We start from the raw sequence: 25,420 nt of genomic DNA on the forward strand, positions 1-25,420 counted from the left end.
GATAACATATATTCTTATGTGGCATCATTAATGCTCTTCTACAATTCATCTTACACTTGTTATTTTTCAATTTAGTTTTTGCGTCTCACACATCATCATATACATATGTGGAAAACTCACACACAAAAGCCCATCGTGAAAAAAATTATATCCTACATATTTGTTGGTAATAAAATATGTCATACCAGTATTATCTCATCACAAATGTTTCAATCATCCTTTGCTAATATGTCTAATCTCATGAAGCAATCTATGTACATTTCTTGAAAAATTTGTGACTCTATCGATAAATTTCTCTTTGCCTTTGAAATTAACTATAAATTCTCCACACAATTAGACAAAACAACTATATATATATATGTTGTGTTGTGTTTTGAGACATTTTATGAGTATCAAAGACAGAGAAAAAAAAATTGAAATTGAGGCATCTCAATACATTTCAAAGACACATATTTTGAGTTTGGAAAACTGAATTTATATGTAAGAAATAATTCAAGTATTTGCATTTTTCTTTCATTCTATTGTAAATATTTTGTGAGTAATAGTTTAGCCTTTCACACGCAATTTAGATGTAAACATCAAAACACTCTCAAAGGTTTATATATTTGAACATGACAAAGCAAATAATTTGGACATTTAACATCTTGACATTATAAAAAGTTTAGAATTTTACATTTATAATGCATGTTGCCTCACATCTTGGTAGATACGTATTTTAGAAATGTCAAGTAATCCTTAAACTTGAAACCTTCCAATTACATTGGTTTATGCTACATGTCAACCTTAGCCAATCTTGATATATAATTTAAGCAATCTAAAATATAATACACATCAACACCATAATGCCACATAGGACTTTTCAACGCAAGAAAATGGAAATAAAAAATAAATTTAAGAGTGTTAACTATTTGAAACTTAAAGAACAACTCAAAAAGAAAAGAAAAAAATGATATAGAATAATTGAGACATTAAAATTTCACGGTAGTAGAAGTATGTTGGTAATCGCATTGTTAAAATATTACGATACAACTTCTTCAACTATTAGCTCAACAGTGGAGTGAGTGACAAAACAAGATAACGATGACATAAATGGATTAATACAATAAGTGATGATATAATGTTGCTTGTCAATAAAGGAAAACAATACAGTTGAACACTAATTAATATCTTCCATGATTAAATTTCATGATTGAAAAATAAATTGCAATAATTTGCTAAATAGAAAGAAAAAAAATGCCTTCTACATCCTGAAACTTCAAGTCCAAAGATCCTCCCCTTCATATGAAAAATGAGTCACTTGTCTCCAAAGTCATCAATGCAAATCCAATTTTAGCAGGACAATTAACTTGTCCCAATAATAATGAATCAACAATGAGTAATAAAAAATGCCTGTACAATGAAGGCAAAATCAATCATGGTGATTTGTTTTGGTGTGTCACTAATCAAAGGGATACTACTAGTAGTAGCTACGAATCAAATAGAAATCTGAATTCGGATTTCGTGTAGTCAGGGTAGTCAGGGATCCTACATTCACGTAGTCGGGACATCGGGGGCCATTTGATCAAGATTGGACAGTACAGTCCGATCTTGATCGAACAGCCACATATGTTCTCACTACATGAATGCAAAAAATCCCTGACTGCGGAGAGTAACATGAATCAGTTCACGCCCTTCTTAATTTATTGCCACAGCCTTATTATTGAACCCATTTCTTGGCCTCTTGTTGGATATAATATCAGAAAATGAGTCAACAAGTTGACCTGCCAAACTACTCGGATCATCGATCAGAGTCTGAATGAAAGTATTAACCACCCTACGTTCTTGTTCCGTCGACCGCAAACTAAACCATGTCAACAATTTCAACCTAAACTCTTGCTTGATATGGCCCTGACATTCTAGCCAACGAATTACTTTAACACAATACTCAAAGTTCTCGTCTAAGGAGAACGAACCATCTGATACGTGTAAAGGAGATCCGTTTATTAAGGTGCTGTCACAATCGTGAGCCTCTTCATTTGTGCTTGCTACCCTTTTCCTACTTGCATCTATGACTACTCGGGAGTCAACGGCCGGAACTTCTCCTGTTAGTCCATGGTTCCATGTTTGTGAACCACCACTACCATGTGGTCTTGCTAGGTTCTTCTCTAAATCATGAGAAGCAGCATCATCATCTGCCTCAACAGCCTGCTGCAAAGTGCAACCGTTATCTTCATCCCTAGAAGACTCAAAAGGAGGAGTGAGTTCTTCATTTAAATCAGGCACAGAAACAACATTCAGATCAAGGTCTCGAGAAACCAAAGGCACTAACTTCTCTTCTGGGTTGCTAGGCTTGATTGTTTCACTTTGACCACAGCAATTTTTCATATCAGCTCGACAAAAGCCTTCAAGGCAACCTTGTTCTTGAGCCCAAGCAAGGTGCAAAATCTTTCCAAGGTCTCGAACCTTGAATCCGGAGTCTGCCATTGTAGGATCGGGCTCAGGCTCCATTTTGGAGCCAGAAGTATTGCCTACAGTTTGAGTATTCTCCTTTTTAGTGTTCATGTCAACCGATGAACACGGATTCTTTTCCAATATCTCAATGCTCTTGGTGAAACACTTAGCCTCGGAATGACCAAGGTCGCCGATATCTGTATAAGATACGATCCGAAAAGTATATTCGGTGCAAGGTTGGAGATTGGATATCAAAATCCTCCTCTGAGCTTTAGGAAACACACAAACAGGATCTTGTGTGTGTGATTCCACTCTACTCTTGTAATACCAAAGCTTGTATCCCTTAATGTCCTCAGAAGATACATTTGTCATTTGAAGTAAAATGATTTTGACTGAGGAAGCTGTTACCTCCTCAAACACAAACTTGCATGCAGCAGGAAGTGAACCCTCTGTGAGTCAAAAGAAGCTCATCAAATTAAAATACCATATAAATCAAATTCCATGGCTAGAAAAAACAAGTTATACATCAAGATTAAACAGTCATTTTGGTCTCTAAGTGTGTGAGGCAGTGCCACTATAGTCTCTGGTTGTATCAAAATTACAAAAACATCTTTTGAGTGTATGTTTTACTAGTAATTTGATGAATCAAATAGACAAACATAAGGCATGTTCGAGGAATGAACTAACTAACAAAAAACACACTTCTTTTTTATAAATGAAATTTAGGGTGAATGGATGGTGCCCCAGATCAAGGAGACCTTAGGGCTCACTGAATACTTTACAAATGGATTTACATTTACCTCCCTCCATTAGCACTAGTGGGGATCAAACCTCCAACATGCGGGTCCAATACCCGTTTTTTTACCACTAGACCAAACAATTAGAGTTAAAAAAAAACACATTTGATGACCAAACTGAACAACTATATATGTATTTGAGAATGTTTTTATAATTTTGAATAATTCAAGGACTATGACACCAACGCCCGACATATTCAAGGACCAAAATGACTATTTACTCTCAAGAAAAAGAAAGAAATAGTTCCAACCTTTGGATTCTGGATTGTCAACCTTAGCCAACCACTCATCAGCTTTCTCGATAGCAAGAGAACATAATTTCTGCACGTCGCTGGCAATTGGGAGTCTGCTGACAATGCCACGTACCATCTTGGAAGAAATGCCATTAACAGGACCAACTTCTTTTTCTAGTTTAGCCTTTGCCTCTTGAACCATGTCATGCAATTCTTTAAATCTCAAAGTTCCGTTCAGAAGCCTGTAGCTCAAATATATCCTGTAACATAGTACATCCACACGTCGAGCATCTCTCGCTATATTTAGCTGCTTCTTCCAGCATCTGCCATTATTAAACATGAATCACCAATGTCATCAGCATACATCTAAATATTTAGTCGTCAACAATTTAGAAAACACAAATGGTTTATATCAATTATGCACCACGATATTCTATTTAAAAAATAAACCATGTGGAATTCATTTCTTTTGGAAAAGATGCATAAAGGATAGCAAAATCTGTTGTAGTGAATGATAGATAGGAAACAAAGGAAAAAACTTACGGCTTATTTGGAATGACATTTTAATTTTTCTACTGGCATAAAAAGCACTCATGAGACTGTTTGGTAGAGCTTATAGCTTATGACATACATAAGCAGTTACATGATAGCTTATAGCTTATCGATAAAACAACGGGTGAAGAAAATTACTCACCCGAGTATCCCGGTAACTTTGCCACAGGAGGCACAACAATAACCACCATCAAGTTGCATAAGTTGTCCATGATCAACAACTCCAACTTTTTCATGTTGAAGTGCACACTCAATATGACAAGACAATCCACAAGAGTCCCCTTGAGAAGATTCACTGCATACCAACCAAAGACTAGGATCCTTGTTATCATCGAAAAGATGACAAATACAGCAAGAGCACCTTCTACAGAATGTGTCATCTTTGGATAGAACTGCTCTACAAGCCGAGTTTTTACAGATCCACGAGTTTGAATGTCCATAATCAGGAGGATGGTCAGCAGCCGGCACGAATCGAATAGGGTTTTCTCCCTTGCGATGTTGCTTCCTCGAAGCCTGATTGCCGAGGCCGGAAACTTTTTTCGAGTCCTGTTTCTTGACGATCTTACTAGCTGACTTAGTTTCAGTCATCCTGCTTTTATGAAGAATTTTTTGTTGGTAACAAAGCACGGTTCAAGGAAGTTCCTTTTTTTTTAACCGGATTTCATAAACTTATGAAGGAATTAAGCACTCGTTGAGGCATCATCTGAATGGCCAATTCTTGTTGGAGTATGAAAGGCTTTGAACACCAGAAACTGCACAGAAACAACAATGTAAGAATGCGGCCGGAAACAAAAAGATCAAAGTAGAGTAATCGATGAAACCTAAACACTAGATATCAAACAACTGAAGTAAAATAGCAGAGTAGCCAATTAATCCCAAATAATAAAAAGAAAATGCAACAAATAAAACAAACAAATTCAGGTTCAACCAAAGAATTATGAATAGAAGAGTAATCACAATGCAATTCAACTTTCACTGAACTTCAGCCTTTTATAAAACACTTAATTCTGTAGACAACCAAACCATTAACAAATGATTCATATGCAAAATCCAAGAAAATTCGAAAACATTTGCAAACTACACGCAGATAATGGTACATAAAGCTGCTTTGACTCTATCGTAAATCTAAGCCATTTTGATTCAGAAGTGGCAGCCTAAAGTTAACTCCTGATTACAACAAACTCATTTTCTTCAGAAACATTTCTTCTATTGTATCAATGTAAACAATGTTGAATCCATCATATCAACCATAGACCTTAAAATCTTTGAAACTTTTCAAACATCAATCTCGAAATTATGAGTGGACTCTAACAGCATGCTAAATCAAGGAATCAAGTTCCTCCAATTGAATTACACAGATCTTGAACAAAGAATCAGATTATAAAGTTATCATAAAAATAGGATTAATAAAAGTGGAGCTAGCTACACTGAATCAGATTAAACTATCAACTATATCCAAAGTACAATCGAAACAATAGATATCAAATCTTCTCAATAATTCGCACACAACGGCGCATCAAAAAAATGCACACGTCATTCTTCTCAAATAATTCAAAAACCTAAAAGAAATACCACAAAAAAATAGAATACCTCATACGAACCAGATCTTCCCTAACATAGAAAAAGAAAAGAAATATCTTGACAGAGTTGAAACTAGCCTCACTATAGACAACAATGTCGCTGCTTCCGGAGGAGAATTCAATGTATAGGTGCTAAGAGTTTGGAATAACTCTTATATATACTAGACTATGTTGATAAATAGGAGTAACTGTTAAATCTTTAATTTTTAATTTATTATGCACATCGCAATTGATACCGGTGCAAATCTTACTACACAAGTCACAAACCATTCAAAATATCTTCAATAAGTGCATAACTATAAAAGTTAATAATACTTTATGCATAAAAAGTATAGTGCATGCACATCTTAAATATTTTCTTGAAAACAATTATATTTGGTGGTTGTAGTCTTTGAATAAATACAAATCAATTGAAAATTAGTATGAAATATTATGATCATGATATAAATTATGAAAACTGATTATACTAGCTGTGAAATTTTCTGTATTAAAAGTAATTCAATGTGAGTTAATATACAATAACAACATATAAAACATGTGCATCAAAAAGTAACTGAATAAAACAAAATTGAATCAAATAACATCCACAATAAATTTTATGTTTTGTAACTGATAAGACAACAGAATCATTTTTAATGGAGACATTTAAACAAGGATTAAATTCAACAATCACACTCGCCTCTAACTATTAATAACAAGATCAAGTTCTTTGTTATTTTTTTTTTGACAAATAACAAGATCAAATTCTAAAACACATAATTGGAAAGATTATATGTCCTATATGCTACATAATTATACTTTATACATAACAGAAAAACACATTAATGCATTATTATTTCATAATGGCTTATGAGAAAAAACTGATCACTGATAAATCAAAATTTATATCACCAAGTTTTAGTGGGATAAAATAACTGAATTTAATATTGTAAATATACATTCAGTCAAAAAATATCTTGAATATACATAACAGGAAAGACCAAAAAACATATCCTGTTAAAAAAGTAACCAAAATTGGTTTTTTGGACAATCTTCATAGCTTTGCTTAATTTATTACTGGAAATTTGAATAAATCTTGTACCACATAATTTATCATTATTATTTTCCTTATTAAGGTACCACGTAAGGTTCACAAAGTAAAACATTTCCAATTTCATATAAGAAAAATAGTATATTTATATTTTAGTATAATTTTGGTCCGCAAAATTTGATTTTGATCCCTGTAAAATATCTTTGTTGATTTATTCCTCCAAAGTCTAAAATTATTGTTTTTAGTCCTCGTAAAATGAGCAAATTATGGCATCACATACATTAGTAGGCGCCACTTGGTATTTTGTGACACATAAGTAGTTAAATGACGTCATATGACGATAGGGACCAAAAATAGTTACTAAATTTTTAGAAAGCCAAAAACAAAGGGAAAAAACAGCAACAAAAACCGAAATTCACTCATTTTATAAGGATCGAAAACATATTTAACTCAAACATGAACAACATCAACTTAAAAATCACCTCCATGTATCCCATAGTTACAATTACTTTCCAAGACTATGCCACAATAAGGGGAAAATAGAACAATACTAGGAATAAAACAATAGACTATACATAAATCAATTACTTATCAAATGCGTCATTTTTATTAAATGCTGAAGAGATAGGGTTACAATGTAACTCTATCTGTTCGACATTTAATAAAACCAACAAGGTTTTTCTTATATAAAAACATTGATCCTTCACTCTTAGAAGACTGCAAAAATGCAGATTTGATCCCAAAGCATATATACTTACAAGGCATATCATAAAATAACTCCATTTTAAGCTCGTAATGATAACATGTTGCATTATACGACACAACAAATTTCACAATTGAGCTAACAAAAAGGAAACAAATATCAATCGTGCACTCAATTAAAAGTTAAAAGGAAACAAACCACAAGACCATAGAGTGAAATAATGATATAAAGGGGAAAAAAAGCCTTCCAAAAGAAGCACTATATAACAATTCATTGAATTGAAACTATACATAAAATTAGCTTTTACCATGGAAGAAAGCAAAAGAAAAAACACATTTAAATTAAATACAACAATGAAAAAACCAATTTCATCTTAAGCATCTTTTCCAAAGTCCAATTTCATGATCATGCTCATGTTTCAGTCGATTAACACAACACAAATGAAAATAAAAAACACAATAGCTAACACTCAGCATTACATATTCGGTAGAGTTAAGATCATCTCCATTTGTCATAAAGTATGAAGAGGTCAATTACTACACTTTTGAAGATATAAATTTCACTCTCCACTATATATATGTCATAAATATTCCTTTACTTCTTCAAAAGTATAGTAATGAACCTCTCCATTTCACATGAGAAATGGAGAGAATCTTTTTGTATAAACAACCGAGAGGATATACAAATTGTAATTACTGAAAGAGCAGACTCAAGAAAAAGCTAAAAGCAAATTGAGAAACAGAAATTAACCAAATCTGCAACATAATCAATAGCTAGCTTAGTGTGCAAATTCTAATTTCAGAAAAAGATCAAGAACTAACATCTATTATCAAACACTTCAATCAGTTCAGTTTTCTCTTCAACTATATTTGCCGTAGGGCGCAAACACTGTTTTTCTTACACACAATTATAGAATGTAACTCATAATTTGAGTACTAAAAAAAGCTACATATACATTATCATAATGCAAACTAGCAACTATAAAATTAAGTGATTAATTAATTAATAAACCCTCAATTTAGTCCTAACCAGACGGATTGTGTTAGAATACATTAGACACTAAAATATGGAACTTGAAGAGAGAGTGACACTTCAAGACTAAATTGAAAGGGTTTATTCTTAATTGATTGACAAATTAATTAATATTAAATTAAAAAATAAACAATTAGAATCAAATATTATTCAGACTCCAATAAAACTGGATAATTTTGCCAATGTGATCCACACCTACAATATCTCATAGACACAATTCAAATTAATAAAAAATTAAAATAAAAACTATTATTATCATAAGTATTTTCTTTAAATACATTCCAAAACAGATTAAAATAATAATAACAATACCACAATTTAAATATATATATATATTATATATGACAAACTGCACATAAAGACAAAATCAAAAGCAGAATATAAGAAACACACCACACGATTAAACCACTCTTTCATTAAGCATTGCACATATCAACAAAATTGGACAAAAAAAATATAAAATAATTTTAATTAAAAAAATCGAAATAAATAAGAAACTAAACAAATAAGGGAAAGTATAAAACAAATAAAAGCACATATTTGTGCAAAAATTATGAAGAGACATGGAAAGGAAACACAAGAACAAATCTGTAAATTAGAAGAAGGAAAAAAGGAATAAAAATAAAATAAAACCCCAAAAACAAAAACAAAACAAAATTAAGGATAAGAATGGAAGAAAATGAAATAGTTGTTACCTAATTAAGGAGAATGAGGGTTTAACGTTACGAATCTGAAACAAAACAACAGAAACACAAACTCGGTGGTTGTTGTTAGTTTATGTTGTTGTTGTTGTTTGTGATTTCGATAGAGAAAGAGAAAAAAGGGTTTTTAGTTTATTATTGATTGATTTTCAACTTGTATTGTACGAGTTGAAAGATGAGTAAGGTTTCACGCGCGCGAGATGGCGCGTGTTGAAGTTGTGGTAGTTTAAAGAGAAAAGTGAAGCGAGTAGGGTTCGGTTTTTGTGGTTGCATGGCATTGGGTAGTCAGCTTCTTACTGCTGCTACTTGTTTTTTCAGGTTTTAACTTTTAAGTCACTTTATGGACATTAATGCCCCTATTTTTTAAAGATTATAAATTTAAATATTTAATTATATATTATTGGGATTTGTCATAAAGTAGTTTAATGCTATTTGTTAAAAACTAAATATTTAAATTTTGTATTGAAAAAGTTGAAATATGAATTTCAATTAACTTTTATTTGACTATAAAGTTGAAAATATAAATTTTAATTAATTTTTATTTTACTTTTTTCATTAGTCTATTTTTATTTCAGTCAAAAAGATTTTTTTTTGTTGGTATTTTACCTTAATTTCAAGTTTCAATTTTATTTCTTGTATTTTTAATAAATATATATTTTTTTTTGTGTTATTTGTTTTTAAATCAAATTATGGGATTTGAAAATTGTTTAAAATATAATGATAATTGTTGTAGTCTTTAGAAATAAAAGATTTTGTCATCTTAATTTTCGAGATTGTGTCTATGACGTATTCAATATTCATTTATAAATATGAGTTTAAATTTGAAGCACAAATGTATTATTGCTCTTGTTTTTTCTTAAATTGACTCGGACTAGATCATTGTCTCAATCATTACAATAAAAAGGATCGTAAATTTACAATTTAACATTTAAAATTATGTTGGCTACGATGAGTAAATAACAACGGATTGATGATTTTTTAACGACCAAAGAATAGATAATCAAAATTGGTTTGGTCGAAAAGAAATGGCATAAAAAAGACCCTTCACATTTGTGTTCAAGATAGATCCAATGTGGAACCTATATGTGCATTTATCTGTGTGTCAATAGAACACTAAAATTTGCACCACTTAGTTAGCTCTGTTAAATTATAGAGATTGATGAATGCAAGTATCAAAGTCGAACATTCTTTTGAATATTTATTATTTTCCAAAATAAAACTCAATTTTTATAGGTTTGTTGAAAGAAACTCTAGATCAATTTGGAAAAGAATACTTATATGAAATAAGACTTTATGGTCTTTAGTCCAATTTGAACAATTATACATTCTCGTGCTCAAATTAACAATAAAAACTTTAATTATAGTAGAAAAGACACATGTCGTCTCACCCTAAAATAATATTTTATTTTTATGTATAGAAGTTAAAATGTTAAAATTTGAAATAATAAAATTTGAAAACTATTCTTAAAAGAAACTATTTATGAGAGAAAATGTAGAAATATATAATATGAAAATTATATTGATATTGAAAATGTTAATTATATCAAGAGTTACAATAAACAAAACTATTTGGGAAATAATATACTCTGAACTCTAATAGCCGATTTGTCTTTTCTTCAACCTAAATAGGTGATTTGGACCAATGTAAAAACACCTCACTAAATTGTATTTTTCTCTTTTTTTATTTATATTTAAATAAGTGATTTTCACACCTATTTTGTTTTTTTTTTTTGTATCTTTTATGATTTCACCGTCTTAGTGCGATATTATTTTTGTTCGTTATTTTGGTGCAGTATTTTTTTATTTTCTATCATGTTGTGGTGTTCGATTACTTCAGATTGACATATCAACTTTGATATAGTGCAAATTCAATCAATGATTTTGACGTCTTCAACGTTACAACGTCAAACGTATGATTATTCTAGACACTTAAAACTTGTGATATTTGTAGGCTTTTATCACATTTTGTAAATATTTTACTGTTTTATGCTATTAACACGAATTATATGAGTTTATTCGCAAATTTATTCTTTTTTGTCTTAACAACCTTAAATTATATGGTTCGCGATCGGTGTAATTTCTATCTATTTAAATGAAATGAATACTATTTTGTTGTGATTTTATCAATTAAGTACGACGTTTTTTTTATTTTTCGTCTTAGTAAAACGATTTTTTCCATTTTGATGCTATATTCGTTTTCCTTCAAATTAATAAATAATTTTAATCAATTATATATTTCAATCAATAAATTTGACTTCATCAACATTATAAATTCAAATACACGTGTATTTCAAACACTTGTACTTTATCATAAATCGAATTTTTCTTATGAGAATTTTAGAATAACTTAGGTTATAGATATAAAGCATGGGTGGATAGGGTATGCCCTGCAACAATTAGGAAAAAGTACAGAAAACAGTAATCCTTTCTGGCGTGACGTGATTGGTAGGTGTACTTTCTGCGCTATCTATTGCGTCTTTTTCTCATACTAATAATCTTCTTTTTTTACAAAATTTGATGCTAATAAAATAATAATGTGAAAATTACTAAATTTTATTCATTCAATTTGGCGGAGACAGAAAGCATCGTAGTGGAGAGAGACTGGTCAATCACGAGATCGTGTTTCATAATGCAACGTAGATGCATAAATTGTTTGTACAAAAATTGAGGAAAAAAGTTATTCACGATATAAAATAATTTAATATTAATATCTGGTAAAAATAGAATGGATTTAATTTACATATATAAGTAATTTATACATTATCAATTAATTATAACAGTTAAATAATAATATTTATTTTTATTATAACTATTTATATCATCCACATTATTAATTATGATTGACACAATGTAAGAAATTTACAAGAAACAATACGTATAAATTAAACTCCTATAGAATATAAGATAATTTTTTTAAAAAAATTATTACAACATATATTCACATATTAAGATGAATAACTTGTATCAGAGTGTTAAAGTGCATGATAATTATGCTAAAAAAATATATATAAAAATTGATGTTCATATTATTTTTTTTATAAAAATCGATGTTCAAATATCAACAAAATATAATGGTAGTAATCTTTAAGATAGCTCTATAATGCATTGTAGGGAAGTCTACGATCTTTCGTAAGATGTGTAATGATGAATTATTATTATTTCTATCTCATATTAAGTGCCAATGTTTACGCAATCCCTTAATTATAGTAGCCACATGGATTTGGATTCTCCCAATAACCCTTTCTCTACAATCTCTCCCCTTTCTATCTCTCATCAATTCTTCTCTCTCTTTAATATTTTTTTTCTTTTATCTCCTTCTTCCATTTGGTGGAGAAAATTCATTTCAGAAAATAATAGAACAATTAAGATGCCTAGTCCAATTCACATCTAGAATCTCACCTAAACAGATTAGGAATAAAAATAGATTAGATTGAATTTGACTTTGCAAAATTTACTCTTTTAAAATATTAAGTCTAACCTATTCCCTGTCATAGGGCATAGGCCTATTTTAATGTCTGAGTTGATCTTTTTTATAGCTTAGTTCAATGTAGTATAAACAAAAAAGTATTGGATAATAGTATAATACTCAATACACCCCTCAATTTTATTCTTTTACTTTTCATCTTCTCCAAGCAAATCTTTAGGCCATTATCAACCAAGGAAAATGCGAGGGATATTTGCATATACTCTTGACTTAGAAAAAGCAAGTTACGCTACTATTGCATCATATACACTCCCATGTTAATTAACAGAGAATATATCAAATAAAAAAAGTTCAAAGTGGCCTTATTAAGAGTCCAACAAGTAACGTGACCATGATAAACAAGTGATATCAAAGTAGATTCGTTGTAACATGAATAATAAATTCCATTACATGAAAGCACTAGTAGAATAATAAATATTACACAATATGAGAGGCTTCTAAATTATCTTCACTTAGTGGAACTGGATTTTATCGCATTACTTACATACACAGGCTGAGAATAAGTAGCTAATACCCTGCATAAAAGAGAGAATAAAATGTCAAGTATATGACGAAATCTAAGTTAATTAATCTCCACACACACAAAAAAGGTAGTTAAAAAGAAAAGAAGGCCTTGAACTTCCCTAGTTAGCATAAAATAAATATATCATCATGAGTCTAAGTCAACTAGCATAGATTCTGGTACACGAAAACAACCTGTTTTATGCATAATGCATGCACCTAGAAAGAAAAAAAAAACATAATAAGGATATATTTTATATTAAGAATGAAAACATAAGGTCAGTTTGGCAAGCTCAATAAACAAGCTTATAGCATTTAAGCTAATAGTCATATTTGTTAACTGTTTTTTCTCAAGCTCAGTGTTTTTTTCAAGCTTATAGGGTTTTTTTATAAGTTATTTGAAGTAACATTTGAACTTATGGTGGTTCATTTTTTTTTTTTCATTTTTACCCTCACTATCTTATTAATTTTTTTTAATATATTAATTAAAAAAATATTTTTACTGTCATTTTATACTTTTTAGTTAGCTCAACCACTAATTTTACCGAAGATTTCACATTAAATCAGGTAGCTTATCAAACCATCTTCTATCAGCTAGCTTATCCGTTATTCGCTATAAGTTCATCCGCTATCTACTATTTTTGTCATACAGAGCCTTAGCTTCTCACTCTTCTACTCTCAAAAGAAGTAGGAAAATAAATATACAACAAACCATAGTGCATGGCTTCAGCATAAAGTCTTCTTGTAATGACATCTGAATAAAACCCCTCACCGAAGTTGCAGCAAAGTTGTATACTTTATTTTTTTGGCTCACTAAAAATTTGAGTAAGGTTAAGTTGGCTCACTTTTTGATGTGATGAATACCTCCAAGCCATGGTTAACAATGAACAAAGATTGCAAAGAGACAAAACAAGACATTTGGAAAATATCTATGGATCTATGCGAAAATGTTCACATACAGAACAATTCAGAGTTTAACAAAAAAGGCTTCACACTTATGAAATGCCAAAGAAGCCTGCAGTATTAGTGACTAAGAGCCAAAACTAACTTATGTACCTAATCAAATAAACTAGTCAGCATTATAGAAACCTAAGCAACTCGACTTCTAAATAACAAGTAAAATAACAGAACAATGGTAGTAAATAAAAAATGCAGTTAACAGATTTAGTATCTTGTGTGCTAATAGAAAGAAAATAAGGAAATAAATAAACATTAAATTCTCCTAGTCCACATGAATCATTTCAGTCAAATAGTAGTAACAAGAAGGGCCAACTAAGATTAGTCGTGATTAATTATGAAAAAACATTGACATTGTAACAAAATATTTTAAAACAGTAAAAAGAAATAGTCAAATCCACATTCTGATATATTTAATACAGCTGTAAAAAAGCTTCTAAAGAGATAGTATGAAATAAGATTTCGAGGATAACAGTGGTAATAGTGACAACAGAAGAAAGCTACAATTAATTAAACGTCTAATATCAACTAATACAAAAGAGAAAAGAAAGCATAATTTTGAGCACCACAAAAGTCTTAGCCAGCCTAAGCAAAATGCTTGACATGGATCTTTATGTTGAAGAAAGAGAAAAACTTGTCCACAGAAAATAACCAACGAAAAACATTTGTCAAAAGCTTAGATAACAAGTACAATCATTTATAATGATTGATATATTTAATACAAATCTAATTATGTTGCCTATGTTCTTTATAGCTCCATGATGATATTGATAACAATATGTCCCAAAAAGTGAAACCCAGATAAGAGACAAATGTTGGCTTGTAGTTGGAACGAGCCAATATCTACAAGCCACAAATCATGCAGATATTAAATTAAAATCCCTGAAAGCGAATAAGATAAAGATGGAGAAGAGATTAGATCTCTATTACTTTCTGGGACCCATGCCATTGTTTGCCTTTTGCAATGTAACAAGACATAGTGGAACAGCTCAAGGCATGAAAATGAAAGCACAACCAACCAAATGGTTAGGTTCAAGTGCTTAATGAACTTCAGCGAAAATCAACTCAATTGGGAGCATCCGTTTTTGATCCTTGACAGAAACAATCATTTAGTCTGGTTATACTAAACTCTCTGTCGAACTTCAGATTAACAAGTCTCTTTTCCCAATAATCAAAGAGTTAAGAAAAAGAAGAAAAAAAACTCTACCTAATAGCATATCTCTCTTTTATCGTTCCATCCATATCTAAAACTTTATACTCATTTGCAACACAGAAACCACAACAAGAAGTTTAATTTTAATACATGGTCAATCGCAAAAAACTTAAACCATAAATCAATCACAATGATCTTATATGTGACTTTTAAAGTAGTTAAAATTAAAATCAAATATTTTTAATGGGTATAAAAAAATCTTTACACATAAAGTGGAATCCAATGAACTACCAAATGTGAAGATTCTCAAATAAAGCTTATATTATATCGTTCACATCAAACCAATTAGATTCTCGTGCAACTAAAAATCAAAACTTTTTAATTCCTCTCATAGAATCTAACATAAAGGTATTCACGTGGATGGAATTTCAACTGAAAAAGTGAACACATATAGCCTTGAATTAAGCACCAATATGGTAAAAAAAAAAAAGAAAAACCATAAATAGTGAATCAATTAGGTCGTTAGAGTTAGTTATTTTGTCATCTCAAAGTCGGTTTGACGGAGGTAAGACACCACCTCCGTCAAACTCTAATATCCGAGATGACGAAACTAACTAAGGAATTATTTTTCTTAACAAACCCTAACCTTCTTCTCATGAAGCAGAGTGCTGACCCTCGCAAGCGGGGCTATCATCGAAATTCTTCGAAGGATACTTCGCGGTGACCATTCCAACCTCGAAAACAACATCATCACCGGAGGATTTAATTCCGGTGATGGACCACCACTTAAAGAAAGCGCGAACTCTAATTCCATCGAGCTCTGCGATTTTACCTTTCACAATTTTCCCTGTGATGGTATCGGAGTAGGTAGCGACGTAGTTATCAGGAGGGAGCGTGATTTTACACGCGCCACCGAGTTTAACGGTGAAATCACCGGAAGTATGGTTAATAGCATGACCTAAGACGGTGGTGGCGGGAAGAAGACCAATGGGGAAGCCATAACTGGCAAGCTCTATGTGTGCCGGTGATGGTGTCGATTTGGGGATTTTAGGGTTAGGGTTTTGGAACGATTTTGATATGAGATTCAGAAGAAGAACGAACACGATGAGAATTTTTTGATCCATGGCGTTTTTTCGTTTCAATTCAAATTTTTTTTTTTTAGATTTTTTTTCTTCACTCTCTGATTTTTGCTGTTATATATGTGAAAATGAAATTGATATTTATTTTAATTTTATATTAATATTTTTATTTGTTAAATTTTGTGTATCTGTGTTATGAGTGTGACACGATGAGAATGACGATAGTGGATGAGGATCTTCCACGAGTATAACGGAAATAACGACTTTCTTTGTTGACTTTTTTCCTTTATATAATGGGCCTAGGTTTGGGTCCAAATGTAGGCCCGTTTGTTTGATTAGCCCAGCCCAAAGTTGTTCTTAATCATTTCAACTTTGCAAATGTAGTGTGAAAAAATCAACACGAATCACCAATATTAAGCGTTTGTCTAGATTAACTTATCTTAGTTTATTTATTTTTTAACAAAATTTTAGTTTATCTACTTATATAAATATTTATGTTTTTTATTTGTATAATATTTTCAATTTATTTTCATAAATTATATATGATTGTTTATGAAAACAACTTATAAAATATATTATGAAAAAAAGTTTAATTTTATTATCGTTTGATATAAATATACTTTATATATAAGCACATGTTCCACAAGTGTTTATAATGTAAATATTTAATTAAGCTACCAAAATATAAATTGATATGAATGAAATTAGTTGAGAGGAGAGATTCTTAATTTCACACTACACTTTGATGATTGATATGTAAAATCAATATATTTTTTCCTTGGTTTACGGTTAAAAATTCCCTATTTATGTTTGATTTTTAAGTAATAATTTGCAGTTAAGTTGTTTAGGAAGGTGTTCTAATAATAGACCGAACAAATGTTGAACTTTATATTATAAGCTAATTTTGGTCACGTGACAACAAAACAGTCAAATAAGAATAACTTGTAATCTAATAAAAGTGGTTGTTATGTCATAATTCATTAGAGTTATCCACTTAGTACATAATATTTGAATCATTTTCTCGAGTACTCTGATTCATCATCTATATGCTACCAAAAGATGTCATAAGGAATACATGTTTCTTACTCAGACAAGGGAAGGGCAACATAAACACAATAAGACCAAGACAGGGGTCGATTATTCGAGGTGGAAAACTCGCTCTTGAAATGAAAAAGGAGGAAAGTAGTTCTACTAAAGAAAGGAAAATGACTTAACAAATATAAGAATTCAGTTAACTTATGATCTCTATAAATAGGCAAGACAAAACCTCAGAAAACTTAAGTCATTAATTCACTATTTTTACTCTAAACACCCTGACTTTGATCACGACTCATTGTCAACAAAGTCTACTAAAAATTCAACAAATACACCCTGTTGTCTTGATCATATACACCGCCGATAAGCCTCAAGTGAAAACAGTGGCATATTATAATAAATGGATAGAGTCTATATTTGATGTAAAAAAAACAAAAAAAACCTTCGTGTTTCACTTGCATACTATTTTTAGAAAACTTACGCCTAATTAAATCTAACAAAAAATTTGTTCTAATAAATGGGTCATGATGTCACCTCTGTTCATTCATGGCATAAATTGGTAAGTCTTAAACGTTTTTTTTTTTGTTGAAGAATTATTAGTTTTCAATTAGAAAAGGTGGAAAAGGAGGATCATAAATTTAAACCACGCAAATATGATGACAATGAATTCTACATTTTGATAAATGGCCACATGAGATCAATAAATTTCTCAAGCTCCACAACAAACTTAATATATATAGCATTCTAAATATATTTAAAGACATTAAAAGAGTATATATTTAAAGACATTAAAAATATAATTCTTTATTCATTGATTTTTTCAAATGCGACAACACTATATATAGCATTCTAAATATATGCTAGCCATGAATCGTAATATAATAAATTAAAGGGTTCTAAGAGAATACTAAATACATAAGAATTTAATATAAAAACTAATATATCAAAATACTAAATTAAATATTTTAATAACTAATAATTCATGGATGCAATTACTATTATAAAAGATCACTAGCTAGTGCCCAACAAGAAGAGTTTGAAGTCAAACATAAATCACTCAGAACTCACAATCTCTGCCCTTTTCACCTTAGATATCCTTTTCAAAACTTCCGAAGGAATAATGTTTCCCATAACAACTACGCGTTGGTTGTTTATATCCATCGTGCATGAAGTCATACCTGTATATACATATATCATATAGTAACTAAAATGTTATTTTATATCATATAGTTAAATCAAAATTTTTAAATTGTCATTTATGCTATATAGTCGAATTAAGCTAAAAACATGTTTTATGATATGATAAAAAAAATGCAACGTGCTTACCTTTTAACTTTGAGATTCTTCTCCAAACTTTTTTTTTACATCCAAGACAATCAATATTCACCCACAAAGTCACTTTCTGTATATTTTGATATGATATCATATTAATTCATAAAAACTATATAACATGATAATTCCAAAGTTCGGTCTAGAAAAAAATGTTTAGTTAATGATTATTTCAATTAGGTTTCGAATTCATATCCTAATGATTGATTTGTCCTTAACTAAAAACCTATTAATCACTTGAGTAGAACTATTTCGTTTATTTATTTTCTTTTTGGAAAGAGCAAAGAAGAAATAATGTTGGATATTAGAAACATGAAAGAATGACTTACACTTCGTATTTGATCATTTACACGATTATCACTATCAATCGAAGGACATCTCTCAGGTTCATCTTCACATTCAATTGAGTTCATGGAATCTTCACATTCAATTGAGTTATTGGAATCTTCACATTCAATTGAGTTATCGGAATCTTCACATTCAATTGAGTTCTCGGAAGAATGAGTTTTTGAAGAAGCACCAGAAAGAGATTTGAAAATTTTTTTTAGTATCCCCATTCCAATGTCCTAAAATTTGAGCTGAATTAAGAGAAGATGTTGGTAGAACCAAAATTATGCAACCTTCCACACAAGTCTCAATTTTAAAGAAGAGTTTCCTAATATATATAGGATCATAACAAGTGAGATGATATTTTATTGTGAGAGGTGAGAATATTAAATAATAATTATTAGATTTTAAGGAACTATTGTGATTGAATATTTATTTAATATGCGTGTTTCCTTTCATTTATTTCCTCCCATGCGCTACTTAACTTCATCATGTTTCTTTTGAAACATGAAATTTTTTAATGAAAAAATGGAAGAAAGAAAGGAACTACAAAGAAGTTTTTATGAACCAAAAAGAAAATAATAATAATAAAAACCAATCTCAAAGCACAAGAAATCCTTTGAAGGAGAAAAAAAAGAAATAAATGAGGAGTATAGTTTGAGAGAGAAGAGGGAGAAAGCTAGTGTTAGCAATAAATGCAAAATTTATACACAAGTTTAGATAAGAAAACGAGACAAGAGGTGAAATTGTAAAGAGAGAAAGAGAATCAAAATTGTGCCTTCTGATCTAATAGTTATTAGTTAATACTCTAACTTCTTACAATAAAACATCCTTTCACTTGATATGAATTATATATATATATATATATATATATAAAAGATGGAGAGAGGCGGATTTAGATTTCCTGCAATATCGCAATTGAGACATCTATGAACATTCGATTGAATTTGGATGGACCAAATTCAAACTTGATATTTTGAATTATAATCTTTTTTAAGATATCTAATTTCGATCAAACGATCATCGATGTTTCAAGTGTATAAATGCAAGATATCTAATTAAAGAAAATTCGAATGTCGGGAGAGATGTGAAGGGAGTATGAAAACAAAGAAACTTTAGGTGAATTTTTACTATGGAAGCTAAAAGTAGCACATGACTCAATGAAGTTTATAAGAAATAATAGTAACACTAGAATGTGAGGTTAAAAGTTTGTCATGTGATGAACCATCCATCACAAGACCAAAATAAATAAAGGATGTAGCTTGAATTAGTGACATTAAGTGTCACTATAAATTTATGGATATTGTATTAATCACAACTCTCAAATCTTGATTTATATTGAATTGTATTTTGTTTATGAATTGATTTGAAAATAAATTAATTTTGTGATTCAATATGCTACAATAAAGTTTTTTCACTACTATTTAAGAAGAGGGGTTGCCCCCTTAAATTTCAGTATATAAAAAGATTAATTGTTGACTTACACATGCGGATATTCTCTTGTTGGATATGACTCATAGTTTATTGGTAGGTGAGAAATTTGTTCGACCCGATTAATAATATTTAAACACAAATTACAATTAGTAATCTTAAGTTTGAGTAAAAGAAAATCACTACAATCACTATGCAGTCAACAACGTAGGTACAATTGGTTGAACCCTGTAATTAAATCTTGTGTAATATTTGTTTCCGATTTTTGTATATACATAGAGAGAAAACCATATGTATTAAGAGAGGAGAAACTCGACTCATATGATCATAGAGGGTAATTAAGCAATGAAATACTATTCTGAAATGAAATATAAGCAAAAGTAGTATGTAAAAAGTTGATATATTTGATTTTAATTTTTGATTAAATACATCAACTTTTCAAATATTCTATTTTAGATATACACAACGCTGCATTGTTTTTTAAAATAACCAATATTAATAATTAATTGTTAATTTTATTAGAAAGATTCATTAAACTCATGAGTTTTTTTTTTCACTCTAACCCAAATTACCTTATAACTCTCAATATGTAAATGTACATATATAATCCAAATTAATGAACTTTAAGCATGGAAAAAAGATCTAATATAAAATCAGTGTGCCACATATTCTTAGAAGTTGAGACTATTATATTGGTTCCCTAAGGGAACATGTTGATACACATTCTCATATGTACCAGTTGTGCATAGTGCTTAGTGGACAACATGGATTAGTTAAACTATTGACAAAATAATTTAAAGAATCTTACAAGAAACGTGTGACAAATTCTATTTAAAATAAATTTACTTAATTCTAGGCTTTTAATGCTTAACATTTTAAATTATGTCATTAAAGAATTTTGAAGAGCTTACTTTTGAGTTTTGATGCTTTATAGTGTAATTTATTTCTTATTGTTACATTATTTTTTAAAAAAATGTAACTATATAGTGTTAAGATGTCATTTGATGATACTATAATTTAACATTTTATGTATTGCAATTATTATTATTATTATTATTATTATTATTATTATTATTATTATTATTATTATTATTATTATTATTTAAACTATTTTAATAATGTTAACACTACAAGAAAAATTGTATATATCTACGGCAGATTTTATCTTTACCCACGACATGTCTGTAGGTAATTAAAAATTACGCACGGATTACCCACGAACACAGGTTCGTAGCTAAATCGCTCGTAAGAATATATTTACCGACGGAAAAACAATAGGATACACTCACTTAAGGATTGTCCGTGAGTAAACTTACTCATAGATGTTATGTGGATAATGTCGTAGATAATTATCGACGAACATGTCGCAATTAACATTACCGACGGACCATCTATGACAAATTATATTGTTTTATATTTGATATTTATAATTTTATCCATGACATGTCCGTGGGTAATGAAAAAATGATTTAAATCTTTTTTTTTTTTTTTACAGTTTGCTGTATTTTTTTAAGATATGTTTAAAATAAATTATAAACATATTAAAACATCGTTGTCAAAACAAAGTGAAATTTTATATAAACAGTGTTTTTAAAATACACATCATGACTGCCACAAGTTTCAAAATAAGGACAACTTACACTACCATAATTCTCAAAGTAAGCACATTGTCACTAGCATAAGTTTCAAAATACACATAACAACATTATCGTAAGAATATATATAGATAATGCCTACAAGTCTAAGCAAAATATGTAGTCATAACTACTATACGAAACTGACACTGAAATCAGTACTACTCATCGTCGTCATCATCGTTAGACTTATCCTCGTCATAATCTGGATGACGACGACGACAGGATGACTCAACCTGCATGGAAGCAATACTTTTTGCCAGTGTCGCTAGCTGTATCTGGAGCTCTATAGTGCGCCGCTCATCCTCTTGTCGACGTTGCTCTGCTTTCCTTAGTTCCTTTTGCGCCTCTCGTGCCTCGTGTTCTGCCGTTTTTGCTCGCTCTTCAAATGCTGCTATCTGTGCAACTATCTTGTTAGAGTGCTGAGATAAGACATTGGCGCAACCTCTAGATGGACGAGAATCTGGGACTATACTTGCGACACATGGTCTATAAAGCGAGGATCTATCTCCAACACCATAGATCCTCTCTTTATTCTTCCCCCAACAAATTGGACCCATATGTCTAAGCGAGCTTCCGCATTAACCACTTGGCTACAACTACTAGATGTTTCCCCATTTTTGGAATCTTGATGCAACTTACCTTAAAATATTTCCTACTCAAATAGAAAATAATTTAACATAATCAAATTACTTTTACAGGAAATACAAATGAAAGAATGAATGGATGATTTAATGTTTCTTATATATATATTTTTTGCTCTTTCATCAACCCAAGAGTTGCCCTTCTTCTTACTATGAGTTTTTAAAAAGACCTCATCTAATGTGGGGTCTCTACCTAACTCTTCAGCCTTACAAAAAATAAAAAAACAACAGAACCGTGAATAAAATGAGAGGCACATTTCAGCAGCAAAGGAAAACAACAAAATATTTCAGCAAAATAGCTCTATGCATTTTGAAAGAACAACACAACAAAACAATAAAAATAGCAAATAGTAGGCATGTCCTTGATATAGAAAGTGTACCATCCGAATGGTATGTTCAACAACAGATATAGATCCACCAGTATGGAGAGCTCCTCCTTTAGAAGAAGCACAATTTTTCTTAGCTCGATTCAGCAAAATATGTCGAAATATGTCGAAATAGTATAACAACAAAATATGTTACTACCTCTAATTGTTGTCATAATATGTCGAAATAAAGCTAAGATATGGAAGATTATATTAACATAATTCAGCAAAATAACAAGGAACAATCAACATATAGAAGCCTTCCTTGAAAGTCAAGGTCCTTAGTGACAAAATTTAATTCTTAATCACATCAAATCAATAGCACTAATAATGATAAAATCCCTTATCTTTTAGCAATAACTAAACTATAAATCAAATCAGTAGCCAATTATCATGTGTCTAACTCCTTCTAGAAATCAAATAAGTAACTAAACTAATACTAAATAATCAGCTCATGTGTAAATATATAGCAATTTGTTCTTCAATACTTACTAGTCCATCTTTCAATTTACGTTCATTACGGAGGAGACCACATAATAAATGAAAAGATCTAATATCCATACAAAAGAGTAGACAACATCAAATAAACCAAATATGGTAAAGCCATACCTATTGGAGATCCTGATCAGAGACACTATGCTTAACAAATGTTTGAATTGCCACAGGTCTTGAAGAGCACAAAAGGCGTCTAATCTAGTAAAGGCAGCAAGAACAATGACTTGTAAGAAAGAAAGTAAACGATTTTAATGACAAATTAAATCAAGAACCAAACAACCAGGAACATGAACAATTTGTATAACATTCACTACAACACTATTAACTACAACATTATGTAAGAAAAACAAAGAAACAGATATAAAGAATATGAATAATTTCGGATTTGAAGGAAAATGGTTAGGGTGTTAAATAAAAATTGGGGCTTTTTTAGACAATAGTAAAGAAAGTCTAAGCGCATATGGCACAAAAAGGAAATACGATTTCGGTAAGACTCGATATGAATCGTAGTTCAAATTCAAGTCAGTTCAGTGAGGGCGACCGCGAAAACCACCGAATGGGTCAGTCTTTTCCTTTAGTGAGGGTGACAGTGAAACTCACTGAACGGGACCATGCGAAACTCACTAAATCGAATGACTTCTTTGAGCACTGGAAGAGACCCGGGACCAGATGAAGTTTGAGAACGATAAAAAGGAAGATAACTAACCCTTGAGAGAGATCGATCAACAAGGCGGCATCCAGAGTGGTCAGAGTCGACGGAGGGAGTTGCAATCTGGAGGAGGTTGGAAGAAGAAAAAGAAGGGTTTAGGGTTGTCTAGGTTGTAATTTTGAATGAATGAGTTCTTTCTGGTGTTGAAAATGAACATATTTTGGGTTTTCACATAAACATTTTTTTATAAAACTCAACACAAAAATTTTCTAAAAAAAAAAACAAATTATCTATGCAACACTTTTACAACGGTTTTTATAAAAGTGCTGTAAATTGAAGCGTTCTCCCATAGCTTTTACAACGCTTTAAACATAAGCACTGTAAAATGTAGTGTATAGTAAAAATAACACGAATAAATCTCACAAATTTAAGTGGGTTGCGCTTTTTTTTCTCTTTACCCACATACTTTTTTAATGTTACCTACGGAATAATCGTCAAAATTAATTAAAAAATAAAACAAATTATTTTTTAAACAATACACAAGGTTTTTCCGTAGAAAAAAACTAATTTATTCACGGACTAACATCTGTGGATAATTTTTCCGTAGGTATACAAATGTTTTCTTGTAGTGTAAGATGTCATTTGATGATACTATAATTAAATAATTTGACTAAAACTATTAATAAATTTTAATTAAGAATAAATCGGTTAGAAGAATCCCATTCAAATCATAATTGAAATAATATTTGATTGAACTTTACTTACCTTTTAAGTTACCTTTATATTATTAAATTTTATTTATTTATTTTGACATAAAGATATTTTTTCCTTGTAAATTGGAAGATTAGGAATTTTTTTATCATCGTGTGTACAAATTAAATTATGGATACAATAAATTGAGTCTCAATTTTAAAAGCTAGCTTAAGGAAAAGAGACAAATTGGTAGAATAAGTAATTGAGTGAGACATGAATGAATATTGGTCTTCATCTTACAATATAATGAAAATGCAAAATTTGACCAGTGGTTATGCTTGATTGGACTCCATGAGAAAACTATGGTTTCCAAATTATTGAACCATCGAACAATTATAATTGTGTTAAGTGAGACTCTTTTTTCTACACAGGTTGGTCCATGTGACAGTGGAACCTTTCAAATTTCAATGGTAGTAGAAAAAGAAGTTTGAAAAATAAATTCTAATTCTAATTCTAATTCTAATTAGTCATGTTAGGTTGCATGTCACTCACATGAGCTTTTCTTCTATATATGGATAAATAAAAT

At 30.3% G+C, this 25,420-nt stretch overlaps 2 protein-coding genes across 3 annotated transcripts; both read right to left on the reverse strand.

Moving 5' to 3' along the window:
* Positions 1-934: 934 nt before the first annotated feature.
* LOC101509374 (VIN3-like protein 1) lies at positions 935-9,304 on the reverse strand. The gene is made up of 4 exons (XM_004512895.4): positions 9,053-9,304; positions 4,155-4,764; positions 3,479-3,783; positions 935-2,879 (listed from the first exon to the last, which is right to left on the reverse strand). The coding sequence occupies exons 2-4, from the start codon at positions 4,598-4,600 to the stop codon at positions 1,675-1,677; spliced, it is 1,956 nt and encodes a 651-aa protein (XP_004512952.1). The 5' UTR covers positions 4,601-4,764; positions 9,053-9,304; the 3' UTR covers positions 935-1,674.
* A 3,512-nt stretch (positions 9,305-12,816) lies between these two features.
* Positions 12,817-16,364, reverse strand: LOC101509903 (uncharacterized protein At5g01610). Of its 2 annotated transcripts, XM_004512899.4 has the most exons (3): positions 15,800-16,364; positions 13,239-13,262; positions 12,817-13,057 (listed from the first exon to the last, which is right to left on the reverse strand). In XM_004512899.4, exon 1 carries the CDS (start codon positions 16,275-16,277, stop codon positions 15,807-15,809), a length of 471 nt encoding a protein of 156 aa, XP_004512956.1. In that variant the 5' UTR covers positions 16,278-16,364; the 3' UTR covers positions 12,817-13,057; positions 13,239-13,262; positions 15,800-15,806. The 2 variants fall into 2 exon arrangements, with proteins under 2 accessions (XP_004512956.1, XP_004512954.1); XM_004512897.4 differs by lacking the exon at positions 13,239-13,262 and having other exon boundaries at positions 15,800-16,361.
* Positions 16,365-25,420: the final 9,056 nt, after the last annotated feature.

The sequence above is a fragment of the Cicer arietinum genome, chromosome 8, assembly GCF_000331145.2.
Source record: "Cicer arietinum cultivar CDC Frontier isolate Library 1 chromosome 8, Cicar.CDCFrontier_v2.0, whole genome shotgun sequence".
Classification (NCBI taxonomy): Eukaryota; Viridiplantae; Streptophyta; class Magnoliopsida; order Fabales; family Fabaceae; genus Cicer; species Cicer arietinum.